Source organism: Phocoena phocoena, chromosome X, assembly GCF_963924675.1.
Source record: "Phocoena phocoena chromosome X, mPhoPho1.1, whole genome shotgun sequence".
In the NCBI taxonomy this organism is placed as follows: Eukaryota; Metazoa; Chordata; class Mammalia; order Artiodactyla; family Phocoenidae; genus Phocoena; species Phocoena phocoena.
In genome coordinates this window covers 99261746-99275875 of record NC_089240.1, presented here as the reverse complement: position 1 = coordinate 99275875, position 14130 = coordinate 99261746, and the positions used below count along the sequence as shown (strand labels likewise).

Below are 14130 nucleotides of genomic sequence, written 5' to 3'. Positions count from 1 at the left end.
AATTTCTTTTAAAAAGCTATTTCTGAAGCTAGTAGAAAACTATTCATTTTCTTTTATGCTTGTTAAAATCTTATTTAAATTATTATCTTCTTTATTAAATATCCATGAGAATTGAATAAAACATGGTTATATATTATTAATTCATTTTTTGGTTATACTATGGCTCTAATATCGTTAAGAAGAATTGATGTCACCCTTAAGGCCAGGATTTTTGCTAATTATTGCAGGATTTAAAGCCATTTGGTTGGTGTCAAAATTCAAAAAGGAGGATCTTTGTTAAAAGTATGGTATTGTTGTAAAGCTTTTTTTCCTCTTAAAACTGATCAACTTAGATTATAGGTATGGTAGGGAAAAGGTGAAATCTTTATGGTATCGGATAGACACGAGTTAGAGAAACCAATAATTCAACCTTCGGGAAGTTAGAAATAAATAGGAAAAAGGCATAGTTCTAGCACTTGGAAATCCATTCTTCCTTCCTCCCTTCTTAATGTCCATTTTAGCAGTCTGCCCATCATGAATGCACAAACCCGTTCAGAAGCATGGGGCTCCCTGCTCTCAGGTGATTCAGAAACAGTTTTAGCAGTGTATACTTAAGGAAACACAAGTCTGCCTAGTCTAAGGAATAATGAAAGGTTGTACCACAATGGTCAATTTTTAGTGTAACCTGAGGCCTTTAACTATTATTTCACCATTTTCTCTGTGAAACTAACTACAGGTTGACTACAGGTTCTCTAATGCTCTTTATGGTCCCTGAAAAATTGCTGATGTGATATATACACGGGCATAGCTTACGTTTATTATTTTTATTATCTGTTTGTTTGGAAAGATGAAAAGGCCACTACACTGTAGCTGTTTGGCTAAATAATCCCAAGTGATTATTTAGTGAGAGATACTGCTAGAAAAAGGAATTATTTCATGTGTAAATTTTTTTGTTCAGTTGGGGTTGATTAGAACTATAGTAACACAAGAGGAAGTAATGTATTAGGATACCACGGTTAATCTTTGACTTTTACTTATGGGGTCTTTGGAGTTTGGAAACAGACTAAACTTAGATTCAAATCCTGGTGCAGTCCCTTTAATAACTTTGTGACCTTAGGTAAGTAATTTTTAACCCTTCTGTAGCTCATTTTCCCTACCCTTAATAAAAAGGAGATACTAGTAATACCTGTTGCAATGGATTGTTTTGAGGATTATATGAGATCATGTGTGTAAATTTCTTGGCAAGTACCTGATATATAGTGACTGTTCAATACAGGATAAATATTACGTTTATCTTTCTAAAAGTAGGGATTCCAAAGTAATTTTAACTGTGAATAACAGAATTTGATGGTATTGCTACCTAAACAACCCAATACCAAAACAATTACTCTGCCACTAGAGAAACAAACCCTTTGTAATTATAGCTTTGAGCCAGCTTTTAGTTGATTTCTCAGTTCCCATTTATCTATTCTGACCTCGGAAAGCTTTTTACAAATATATGTCTATTTCTTCTATGATGTAGAATGGTATGAGCCTAAAATACAGTGAAACAACATTCAGTATATTCCATAGTCAGATGATTGGCACATAATCAGAGAGTGTCTGTTTCTCTAAATCATCCAGTTGTTGTGACTTATATGACAAGTTTTCATTTGTTTTTCTTTCTGATTTAAAAACCTTTTCAGATCTCTAGTGGAAGAGGAAGACCAACACATGAAATTGTCCCTTGGAAGCAGCGAAATGGGCCTCTCCTCCCATTTGCAGTCTTCCAAGGCGGGAACCACACGCATCTTTACCAGCAATACCCACAGTTCTGTGGTGTTACAGGTAATCTCACTGTTGCATTATTCATAGCTTTAAAAACCACCCAGGGTCTTTTGTGGTGTGGGATGTCACCAGTGGGAGAGGTTGTGCCTGTGTGTGGACAGGGGGTTTGTGGGAACTCTGTGTACTTTCTGCTCAGTTTTGCTGTGAACCTAAAACTGCTCTTTAAAATAAAGTTTATGAATAAAAAAAACAAAGAGCAAACAAATAGAGGAGAAACCTTGAGGGGGGGGGGAAAACTGCATACCTTCCTGATGTTAAAAAAAATTCTGAGTTCATTCTTTGTTTCGTTTGTGTAAGGGAGGTCTTGCTGTCATGCCACATTCTTACAGTGTTGTGTCTGGCAACGTTGACTTTTCATTATGTCTCAGCCAAGGTAAATATCACAAAGTCCCCATATTAAAGTTTCTAGTTCCTCCCTCACAACCTATTTTCCCATCACCTTTATCATAGTTCTCAAGATCGTATTTATTTGGTGTCTCAACTCACATTGGCAATTGTAGGTATGGGAGTAGGGGTGAGGGCCGCTGGACGCAAACACACTGATACGTGCAAGAAGTAATAACTGACATCAAAGGAGAGGACAGAAAAACAATAGGAAGCCAAAAGAACACCAAAACCCTGCAATGTGGGGCTGTGTAACATAGGGGTAAGCAGTCCAAGTACTTCTGACTATTGTGGACACTCCCTGACCTCGGTGGATGTTGCTGAGTTACAGAGCAATCGTGTAATGCTTGATGTCCATAAATTCCTTTTAGATATAGTCAAATTATATCAGTCTTCTCAGCTTAGTAAGTTAAGGAAAATAAATCCTTCTAAATATATTTTTTAAAGAAATTTCCCCAGATGAATTTGGTATGAATGCATATCCTTGGTCAAGAACCATGATCGTCCAGCAGTATATAGTATATAGTATAGTATATAGCATAACGGGAGACGGAAGCTTGCACTTTGCTGTGTGGCCTCGCTGTGTCATGTAATTTCTCTGGGATTCATTTTCCTTATCTCCAGACTATGACTCTCAAGTGGGAGATTTCTAAATTTTCTTCTAGTTCCCATCTGTGATTCATTGAAATCTCATTTTTCCAATGTTTCAATTCTAATGGGATCTGGTTCATCATATCATCAACAGAAATGAGAGGGTCAGGAAGGAAAAGCTTCCCATCTCCTGGTATCTTAGTTTATGTAAATGGTTTAATTGTTGGTTTTACAAGATTACGGGAGGAAGAGAATAAGGGGTCAAACAGTTAGGAAAAGCATGAAAGGAAGAGGTTTTTTGTTATATTAAAGTACTTTCTCTAAAGAAACACAGAAACTCACTTACCCCTCCGCTATACTTCTGCCCTATCCATGACCATAGTCATGTGTTAAAGCCAATTTTTGTGGTCCTGCTAATTTTTAAAGTTTACCTTAAACCAACTAATGAAAGCCACTGCAGTGCAAAGAGGTTTACAGCAGTGGTCCTCAAATGTTATTGCATATCAGAATCACAAGGAGAAGGGCTTGTTAAACAGTGAGCAGTGGGCCCCATCTCAGAGTTTCTGATTCAAAAACTCTGAGGGCCGGGCCCAGAAATGTGCATTTCTAACAAGTTTCCAGGTGATGCTGTAGGTCCAGGGAGCATACTTTTTGGAAACACTGTTCTAGAGGCAGGGTCCTTTTTACACCAAGAGAGGTGGCCTCTCCCTTTCTCCCTATGTATCATATGGAGATTACAAGTTATTGTTATAATGGGGACACACTGGAAGTAGCTTAAATATCCATCAGTAGGGAAATGGTTACTTAAATTATGTTGCATCAAAACTGTGTAATACTGTGCGGTCACTAAAAAGAGTGAGCTAGATCTGTGTGTACTGAATGGAAAGGAAATATTAAATGAAAAAATAATAGGACAGCTGTGGCATAGCTACACAATGGAATATTATTCAGCTATATAAGGGAATGAATTTCTGATACAAGCTACAACGTGGATTAACCTGGAAAACATTATGCTAAGTGAAAGAAACTAGTCACGAAGAGCACATTTTGTATGATTCCATTCATACGAAATTTGCAGAATAGGGAAATGTACAGAGACAGAACATAGACTAGTGATTGCTCAGAATTGGAGAAAATCAGAGGATATAAGGATGATAGCTAAAGGATGCGGAGTTTCTTTTTGAGGTGATGAAAATATCCTAAAATTGATTGTGGAGATGGTTGTACATATACTGAATTGTACAGTTTAAATGGGTGGATTGACATGTACTCACTGCTATATTTAAAATGGATAACCAACAAGGACCCAATGTATAGCACAGGGAACTCTGCTCAATATTCTGTAACAGCCTAATTGGGAAAAGAATTTTAAAAAGAATAGATACATGTATATGTATAACTGAATCGCTTTGCTGTACACCTGAAACTTACACAACACTGTGAATCAACTATACCCCAATATAAAATAATAAGTTAAAAAAAATAAATGGGTGTATTGTATGGTATGTTAGTTATATCTTAAAGCTGCTTAAAAAAAAGTAACAGGGCAATATATATTGTATAATCCCGTCTATTTGTAGAAATAATATACAATATGTATACATATACATGCATGTAAATGCATAGCAAAAGGTCTGGAAACATTAGGGAGGCTGGTGAATGATGTCTTACACTTTGCTCTGGGTAATCCTGCACTGTTTCATTTTTTTTACTATGGAAATATTTTTGTGTCTAACTTAAAAAATATAATGGTGACCAAACAGTTGTAGCTGGGTCTTAGAACCCTTAGCTCTGTCACGTTTTAGCTTGGCTTTTGTTGGTCTAGGCTGGCGGTAGGAATGGAGATGTGAAAGTAACCCGAGAGTTCATTCTTTCTTCAACTGATTTTTTATGTTATAATATTTTCTGTGGCGGTGTAGAGGTACCACTCCATATTGCTGTTGAAAAACATTGTATGCTCTCTTTAAAAGTCTATTAAGGGCTTCCCTGGTGGCGCAGTGGTTGACAGTCTGCCTGCCGATGCAGGGGACACGGGTTCGTGCCCCGGTCCGGGAAGATCCCACATGCCGCGGAGCGGTTGGGCCCGTGAGCCGTGGCCGCTGAGCCTGTGCTCCGCAACGGGAGAGGCCACAACAGTGAGAGGCCCGCGTACCGCAAAAAAAAAAAAAAAAAAAAAAAAAGTCTATTAAAAATTATGTTCTCACTAACTGAGATTTTTTAAGTCCAAGCACTAACAGAGACTGGGGTTTTTTGGTATCTAATCTTAGGTGTATGGTTGTCAAGGGAACAAGCTAGAGAAGTGTTTAATGTGTAAATGTTATCATTGTTTTAAAATTAGCAATCACACAAGCTCCAGCTTCAAAAGGCATTGAAAGTAGCTGTCAGGGGAACAGATCCATGGGGAGAAACTATTTAAAGAAGTCTCACTCTGAAGGATACCCTAGTGCACAACTACAGTAGGAAGGACATGAGTTTAGGCTAAAAGTGGAATCCTAGTTTTACCACTTACCAGCTAGTTATGTGACTTTGGGAAAATCTTTATCCCCTACGGGCCAGTTTCCTTATCGGTAATGTGCGTAGTGGATGTGAGGATTAAATGTGACAATTTATGGGAAAGTAAGGTGCATAATAAATATACACTTATTTTCCTTCCATTTGAGCCAAACAGGGAAGGTGTCAGAGGAAATGTTGATCAGAAGTGATGGGTGTGCCAAAGAAGGTGTCCATCTGGTTGGCTTGATCTGCTCCAGCAGACTGTCTCCACTGAATAGGCTTCTGGAAACTAGGCTGTCAAAGAAAGTGCCTGGAAATAATTTTGATACCTGATAGGCTTGAATTCCTAGAATTCTGAACAAATTCCGGGAGAATTCATGATGGAGTTAGCAGTGCAAAATACTTTTACTCAAGTAAGGAAGATTAACCAGGGTTTGCTTAAGTAGTAATTGGTGAAATCAAGAATTATTTCACTTCCCTCACTCCTTTACTACTGCTACAACTGTGGTTACTTCTCATGGAAAACATCCATCCTTTGGCTTCACCCTGTTATCCCAGGTTGTTAACATATTTTAAACCCCATACTGTGGTGATTCATCAAATCATACCCTTCTTAGCGTCTTCATTTTTTTAAAGTAACAACTTTAATTTTCATCTGTATTTTCATCTTGTTTGTATCCATTTGTAGTCAGTCCCCATCTACCCCCAACCCCTTTCCTAACCCTAGACGATCATTAGTCTATCTCTATAGTTTTACCTATTCTATATATTTCGTGTAAATGGAATTATACAATATATGGTCTTTTGTGACTGGTTTCTTTTACTTAGCACGGTGTTTTCAAGGTTCCTCCACACTATAGTATGCATCAGTAGTTTTTCCTTTTTATGACTAAATAATATTCCGTTGTATGGATATACCACTTTTATAAAAATCCATTCATCCATTCATGGACATTTGGGTTGTTTCCACTTTTTGGCTATTGTGAATAAGCATGCTGTGAACATTCATGTGTGAGCGTCTGTATGGACATGTTTTCATCTATCTTTTGTATATACCTAGGAGTGGAATTGTCGGGTGATATATCATTGTGTTTAATCTTTTGAACAACTGCCAGGGTGTTTTCCCAAGTGACTGTGTTTTACATTCCCATCAGTAAAGTATGAGGATTCCAATTTTTCTATATTCTTGCCAACATGTGTTATCTATCTTTTTGATTATTGCCATACTAGAAGGTGTGAAGTGGTATCTTACGGTTTTGATTTGTATTTCCCTGAGTGCTAATGATATTGAGCATCTTTTCATGTTTGCTTATGGCCATTTGTATATCGTCTTTGGAGAACTGTCTCTTCAGGTCAGTTCTCCATTTTTTTAGTTGAGTTCTGTATCTTTTTATTATTCAGTGGTAGGAGTTCTTTATATATTCTAGACACAAATCCCCTAGCAGATACATGATTTGCAAGTATTTTCTCCCAGCACCTTCAGTTTTGTGGTCCCTTATTGGTCTTCCATAACTGCTCTGCCAATCTTCAGTCCTTTATCCATTCAACCATATGATCTTTGCTACTGCTTTACCTTAGTAGAGTTAATGGGACAGATAGTCAAGGCAAATTTCTGGAAGACTTCTGATTTTTCATTATTCTCTAAACATATGTTATTCTTTTATACTTAAGTATCTTTGCACTCATCCCTTCTCCCTGGAATGCCCTTACTTAAATTTCTTGGTCTGGTAAACCCCTGTTTATTCATAACGATCCATCTTAAATGGTAAACGGTAAAACTGGAATTCCAGTTTCGGCCTAAACTCACATTCTTCCCACTACAGTTATGCAGTGGGTAATTCTGCAAAGTGAGACGTCTGAAAACAGTTTCTCCCATGGATCTGTTCTTCTGACAGCTAATTTCAATGCCTTTTAAAGCTGGAATTTGTGTAACCTAGGCAGAGTTGGCAGCTTCTGCTTTACCCCCCTCTTAGCCCATCAGTATTACCTATCAGTGAGATCCACAAGATCTAGAGTCTAATTTGTTGTTTCTGTCTGCGTATGATCTAGTGCTGGGGTACATGGTGAATGATTAATAAATGTCAATAGATTATAATTATTGTTATTTATTATTAATATTATTATTATCATTGAAAGGGATAATACATATAAAGAGCCTAGCCCAGTACCTGGCACAGAGGAAGTACCCAGTGCTTTTTACTGCTCTTATTGATATTGTTTATGGAATAAATGAATTTGGATAGCACTTACAAGTCCCTTTCACATATGCTTGCCTCATTAATATGTGAAACAATTTTGTGATGTACAAAAGGCAACAATTATTATCCCCATTTTATAGATTGGGAAACTGAAGCTCAGGAAAGTTAGAAGGCTTGCCCAAATTCACTTGCCCACTAAGGGACAAAAACCAGGACTTGAACACAGGTTTTCTAAATGTAAATTTGTATTTCTTCTAATCTTGCTCTAAAATCTATTCTCTTTTTAATGTCTTTAAATATTAAGTTTTCACTGAATATAAATATAAAAAGATATATTAAAGGCTAAAAGATAATTTGGCACGAATGATACAGTAAAGATTTTATTCTTAATAGAAATAACAGAATTACACAGAGTGTCTTCATGCCTGCCTGCCCTTCCTCCCTTCCCCTGTCAAAATGGGGGTGAATGGGGGAACCAAAGAGAAAAACATGTTAACTGCCATTTGGAAACATCCCTGTTAGGACAAGAAGGCCATAAGTAGAGTACCATGTTTCAGCCTATCAAGCTTGAAAACGCCTCCCAGCTCCAGATGTCTAGATGCCTAATGGATATTTTCTCATGTTAAGATTGGTGCCTATCAGATTGCTCTTCCATACTGCCCTCCATTTTACCTATTTATTTTCTCTGTTCAACTTTAGTTGTAAAGTCAATGACAGATTTGGTTGTATTGTCTCAAGTTATTATCTATGTAATAGACTGCTAAAGAAATGGCTTTTCTCAAGAGCCTATACAAATTAACTTGCATTGCTTTCCAGTGGGCTAGCTTCATGAAATACTTATCTTAAGGTAAATGTTGGGGTTGCTGATCGTGTCATGTTGATGAACTGTACCCTATTTAAAAGTTTTATGATCATAAGATAAGCAACTTTTAAAATATATTATTAGCATAAGAAAGGCATAATGATTTTAGAATAAGTTATATTTTATAAAAGAGGAACTTGAATAATCCAGATTGTTGAAGTTTTTATTAAAATGATACTTTTTATTTCTTTATTTCAGTTTCCTGAATGTCACCTAGAATATAGGGAAATGAATATATAATTTTTCTTGGGGATAGTTCTTCAGGTACTCAGGTTAGGGTACAATAGGTTATTCTAATACTTCCAATTGAGTGTGTATCTTTAGTATATAAGTTGGAAGAGAGTCTACCACCTTTCCTTTTAGGCCACTTTAGTGTATCATTACCCTGCTCTTTCAAATGAGTTTTTTTGTTGTTTTGATATTTAGCATGTTTTAAGTGATAGAGAGGACCAGTACATACCAACCGAGAGTTAAATATGCTCAAATACATACTTTCAATTTCTGATTGTCTCTTGCTAGTATATAAAATACTGTTTGTTACTGATTATTCATCTTGTATCTTGCAACCTTGAAAGACTGACTTATTAGTTCTAGAAGTTTTTTTGTAGATTCTCTAGGATTTTCTACATAGACAACCATTTTACCTATAAATAAAGATAGTTTTATTTCTTCCTTTCCAGTCTGATGCCTCTTATCTCTTTTTCTTGCCTTATTGCACTGGGTAGAAACTCCAGAAAAATGTTGAATAGAAGTGATCAGAGTGTACATTCTTGCTTTGTCCTAATACTAGGGGGAATGCATTCATTCTTTCACCATTAAGTGTGATGTTAGGTTAGGTATAGATTTGAGGAAGTTTCTTTCTGTTCCTAGTTTGCTGAGAGTTTTGTGGGGTTTTTTTCAAATCAGAAATTGATGTTGGATTTTGTCAAACACGTTTTTGCACCTATTGAGATGATCTTATCATTTTTCTTTTTTAGTCTATTAATGTGAATTATATTCATTGATTTTTGAATGCTAAAGCAACCATTCATTATAGGAATAAACCCCACTTACTCACGATGTATTATCCTTTTTATATATTATTAAATTTGATTTGATATAGTAGGAATTTTTGCATCTATGGTCATGAGGGTCTTTGGTCTTAGTTTTCTTTGATTATCTTTGTCTGGTTTCAGTAGGATAATAATGGCCTTGTAGAATGAATTGGGACATGTTTCCGACTCTTAAGTTTCTGGATCTGTTTTTGTAGAATTGGTGCTATTTCTTCCTTAAATGTAAGGTAGAATTAACCAGTGAAAATTCAGTTTTATAGTATATATATGGCTACTCGGTTTATCTATTTCTTCTAGGGTAATTATTAGCAACTTGTGTCTTTCAAAGAATTTGTCCATTTCAACTGAGTTGTCAAATTTATGGGCATACAGTTGTTCATATTTTCTTGTTATCCTTTTAATATTTGTAGAGTCTCTACTGATATCACCTATCTCAGTGCTGTTATTGATAATTTGTGTTTTCTCCATTCTTTTCCCCCCTAATCAGCCTGGCTGGAGTTTTATCAGGTGTATGAATCTTCTCAAAGAACCAGCTTTTTGGTTGCTTTTTAAACATTTCTCTATTTTCCTGTTTTATATTTCATTCATCTCCACTTTGATCTTTATTATTTCCATTCTCCTGTTTAATTTGGAATTAATTTGCTCTGCTCTTTCTAGTTTCTTGAGGAAGCTGAGATCTTTCATCAGACCGATAATAGTCTTTGCTCTGAAATCTATTTTGTCTGATATTATAGTCATGCCAGGTTTCTTTTAATTCGTGTTAGCTTGGCATATCTTTTGCCATCATTTTACTTTTATTTTTAACTAACATACAGTAAAACTGATTTTTATAATTGATCTATACATATGTGAGTTTTCACAGATATACTGTTTCATGTAATCATCACCACAATTAAGATGCAGGACTGTTCTATTATCCTAACGTACTCTCTCTTTTTTTTTAATAAATTTATTTATTGTATTATTTATTTATTATTTTTGGCCGTGTTGGATCTTTGTTGCTGCGCGCGGGGGCTTTCTCTAGTTGCGGCGAACGGGGGCTACTCTTCGTTGTGGTGCACCAGCTTCTCATTGCGGTGGCTTCTCTCGTTGTGCAGCACATGCTCCAGGCGCGTGGGCTTCAGTAGTTGTGGCACGCGGGCTCAGTAGTTGTGGCTCATGGGCTCAGTAGTTGTGGCTCACGGGCTTAGTTGCTCCGCAGCATGTGGGATCCTCCCGGACCAGGGTTCGAACCCGTGTCCCCTGCATTGGCAGGCGGATTCTCAACGACTGCACCACCAGGGAAGCCCCTAACATACTCTCTTGTTACACTTGGTAGTCACACTCATCCCTACCTCTAAGCCCTGGATACTACTGATCTGTTTTCTGTCACTGTGTTTTTGTCTTTTGAGAATATCATGTAGATGACATCATACAGTCTGTGAGCTCTTGAGACTGGCTTCTTTTACTTTGTGTAATATCTTCAAGATCCATTTACTTTGTTTTGTGTATCAGTAGTCTATTCCTTTTTATTGTTAAGGAGTATTCCACGGTGTGGAATTTTGTGGGGTCTCTTTTTCCTGATCCTCCATCTCCACCATCTCCCCAGTACTCCCAGTTCTGTAGGACTCTCCTTATGGTCCTCTGGCCTGAAAGCTGGGACTTCATCTGATCAAAAAAGGTTCCTCTCAGAATTTTAGGAATTTGCTGTCACCACTGTTACCACTGTCACTGTTGCCACCACCAGTGCCTTGGAATTGCCTGGGGATTGGGGCTCAGAGGAAAACAGAGGGGAAAAAAGTGAAATGGATCTTTCTCCACTCCCTGTGAGCTTTCAGAATCCCTTTCTTTGCTCTTCCAGCCAGAAGTAGAGCTTTCTCAGTCTGCTCCCAGATGACTGCCTCCAGGTTATATGATGCCTTAAGTCCAGGCTCGGGTACACTGGGGGGAAATGTAGGGAGTAGGGTGGGGACTCAGCATGAGTTTGGTGGCACTTTCCGTTCTGATTTCTTCCCCAATTCTTCTGTTTTCATTAATGTATTTTCTATTTATTTTTAAGCTTTGTGAGGTGGAACCTCACACTTATTCTAGAGCAAACTTTTTCCCAGTACTGAGACAAATCCTTCTGAGTTCTTTACCCAAAGCCCTAGCATGATGAGGTTACCAGTCTTGTGGTTTGAATAGGATCTGTTTCCAGCATTTGGTGAACCTTGAAGAGTGTTCCCTGTGCTCCTTTTAGGTGGTTCTTTCCCCCAGACAAATGCACTCGTCAGTACTCATCTATATACTTGAGGGGGGATTGTTTGTAGATCTCCATAGCTCTCTCTCTGTGCCGAGCTCCCCTCTTGTATTGTGCCCTACAAACCTAGCTGCCCTAAGACACTCAACCCTGGGAAAATGCTGGGCTTCGCCTGGGTTCCCACTCCCTGTACCTCTGGAAACTCCAGGCCATAAACAATCATGGGGCTCCGCTAACTTGTTTCTCCTCTTTCACAGATCTTCTCCTTCATCCAGCCTGAAGCTATTATTTTTTAAATATTTTGCCTGATTTTGAGTTGTTTCAAGAAGTAAGGTAAATCCACTCCCTGTTACTTCATCTTTGCTGGAAACAGAAATCTATGGGCTATACATTGACCCTTGAACAATGCGGGGGTCAGGAGTGCCAGCCCTCCATGCAGTCGGCCCTACGTGTCCGCAGTTCCACATCTCCAGATTCAGCCAATCGCAGATCGTGTAGTACTGTAGTATCAATATTTACTATTGAAAGAAATTCACATGTAAGTGGATCTGTGCAGTTCAAACCCATGTTGTTCAAGGGTCAGCTGTAATTAAATGCTAAATTTAATTACAGACTCCAGATGCCTAAGTCTTTTAGAGATTTGGTTAGAGATAGCTTTACATAGGAGGTCAAATTTGAACTCGGCTTTGAAGGAGGGAGGATAGTCTATGTGAAAAATAGAATAAAATAGCATAATTTAGCACAATAAATTGGCATAAATAAAGGTACTGGAAAAGGAGTAAGCCTGGGTTTTTACCGATGAGGTAGTCTGGAGAACAACCTGATAAGATGGGTCAGCATACTTAGGGAAATAATGAAAAATAAGGTTGAACAGTTGAGTTGGGGCCAGATTAGAGAAGTCTTTAAAGCCTTATATAATGGTATAATGCAGTGATGGAAAGCCATTAGCAGTTTTTAAACTCCAAGCAGTGTTATATAATGCGAATAGAGTTTTAATTGATATCTGTTCCTTTTCTGTCCTCTGAATGAAATGAACAGTGTCTCATAAAAACATGACTGTAATATTGCTTTGATCAAATACATTATATTTACTTAAAGATTAGAGTAAACCTATTCCTCTACCTTCTCTTCTTTTAGTTCCTTAATCTTTGTTCATAAAACAATTTTAAAGTTAATAATTTTTATTGCTCTTCTAAGGATGCATTTCCTTTTTACTCCACTTCCTTTTTGAAATTACGCTGATCAAAACTAGGTAGAAACTGCTAGTAAGTTATTGCCAATGCAGAATTTAGTGGAAAGATGTGCTTATCAGATTACTTTTTAATATGTGAGAGTGTCAATCTACCTTTTTTTCCACAGTAGCATTCTATTTATTCTGAAAGCTATTGACATCCAACCAACTTTTGGTATACATTATTTGTAGCTCATCAGGTTTCTACATTATAGTTGTGTGATGTCAGTACATACCCTCCTCTCTTTTATCGTGACCATTTAAAAATTTATCAAACTCATTTAAAATGTTTCAGTCCTTCAGAGTATGACATATGTACCTCCCTCTATTTAATAGTATTTGAAGTTTCGATATATTAGGTAAATTTACTACAGAGAAGAGAAGAACCTTTTTTTTAAGAACCTTTTTCTTAATGCTTATTTTTTCCCTAAAAGGATGTGAAGAAGAAATGAAAAAGAAGATATGGGGATGTTAATAGAAGAGGGAAAGGGAAATAATAGAGTAAAGAAATTGAGAACAGACAATAATCCCCTCATAAATAGAACCCAAGGCTCAGAAAAAAATAGAAAAATAGAGAACTAAGATAAGGATTGAGTTAGAAAGAAGTTGAGTTTAAAGCAGTAAAAACAGTTTAAAGACACTCCAAAAAGACTAATGGGAAACTTTGAGCAATTTTGCATAAAACACAGCTGTATCTGTATATCGTGGATTAGCATGCAGAAATAGACAAAAATGTTTATAGAATTCTGGCAAGAGGAATCAGTACAAATTTGGTGGAAGAAAATGATTTTATAATAAAAGGACACATTTTAAGTGTGCAAGGTATCTTCAAGAATATTCCTAGAGTTAAATAGGGGGAAAGATTTTAACAGTGAAAGCAAAAGGTAGACGTACAGAGGGTAGATGAGAATTGTGGAAGAGAACGACCCCCCCTTTTCTTATTTTTTAATTTTGTATTATTTTTATATTTTCTTGGACGTGCTGTGCAGCATGTGGGATCTTAGTTCCCCGACCAGGAATCAAACCCGCGCCCCTTGCCTTGGAGGTGCAGAGTCTTAACCACCAGGGAAGTCCCCCCTGCCCCACTTCTTTTCATGTGTACATTCTTCACAAGATTAGAGTATAAAAGTTGTTTAGAAAAATGACTGTACTTCTGTACGACAAAGTATGCTGTAGAGGAACTTTAGTTTTTTTTCTCTTTAGACACAGCTGGGATAGTACAGATAACAGCATGCAAACAAGATATTTAGGTCTGTATGAAAACAGTCTGAATTGACAGATCTTATTTGGATAAG

At 37.0% G+C, this 14130-nt stretch overlaps 1 protein-coding gene across 5 annotated transcripts in view; it reads left to right on the top strand.

The window, feature by feature from the left end:
- Positions 1-14130, top strand: part of KLHL13 (kelch like family member 13) — a 191964-nt gene that overhangs the window by 151486 nt on the left and 26348 nt on the right. For all 5 annotated transcript variants that reach the window (XM_065900570.1, XM_065900574.1, XM_065900569.1 and 2 more), the window contains one exon: positions 1665-1806. In XM_065900570.1, the coding sequence (XP_065756642.1) occupies positions 1665-1806 (142 nt within the window). The remainder of the gene's footprint in view (positions 1-1664; positions 1807-14130) is intronic.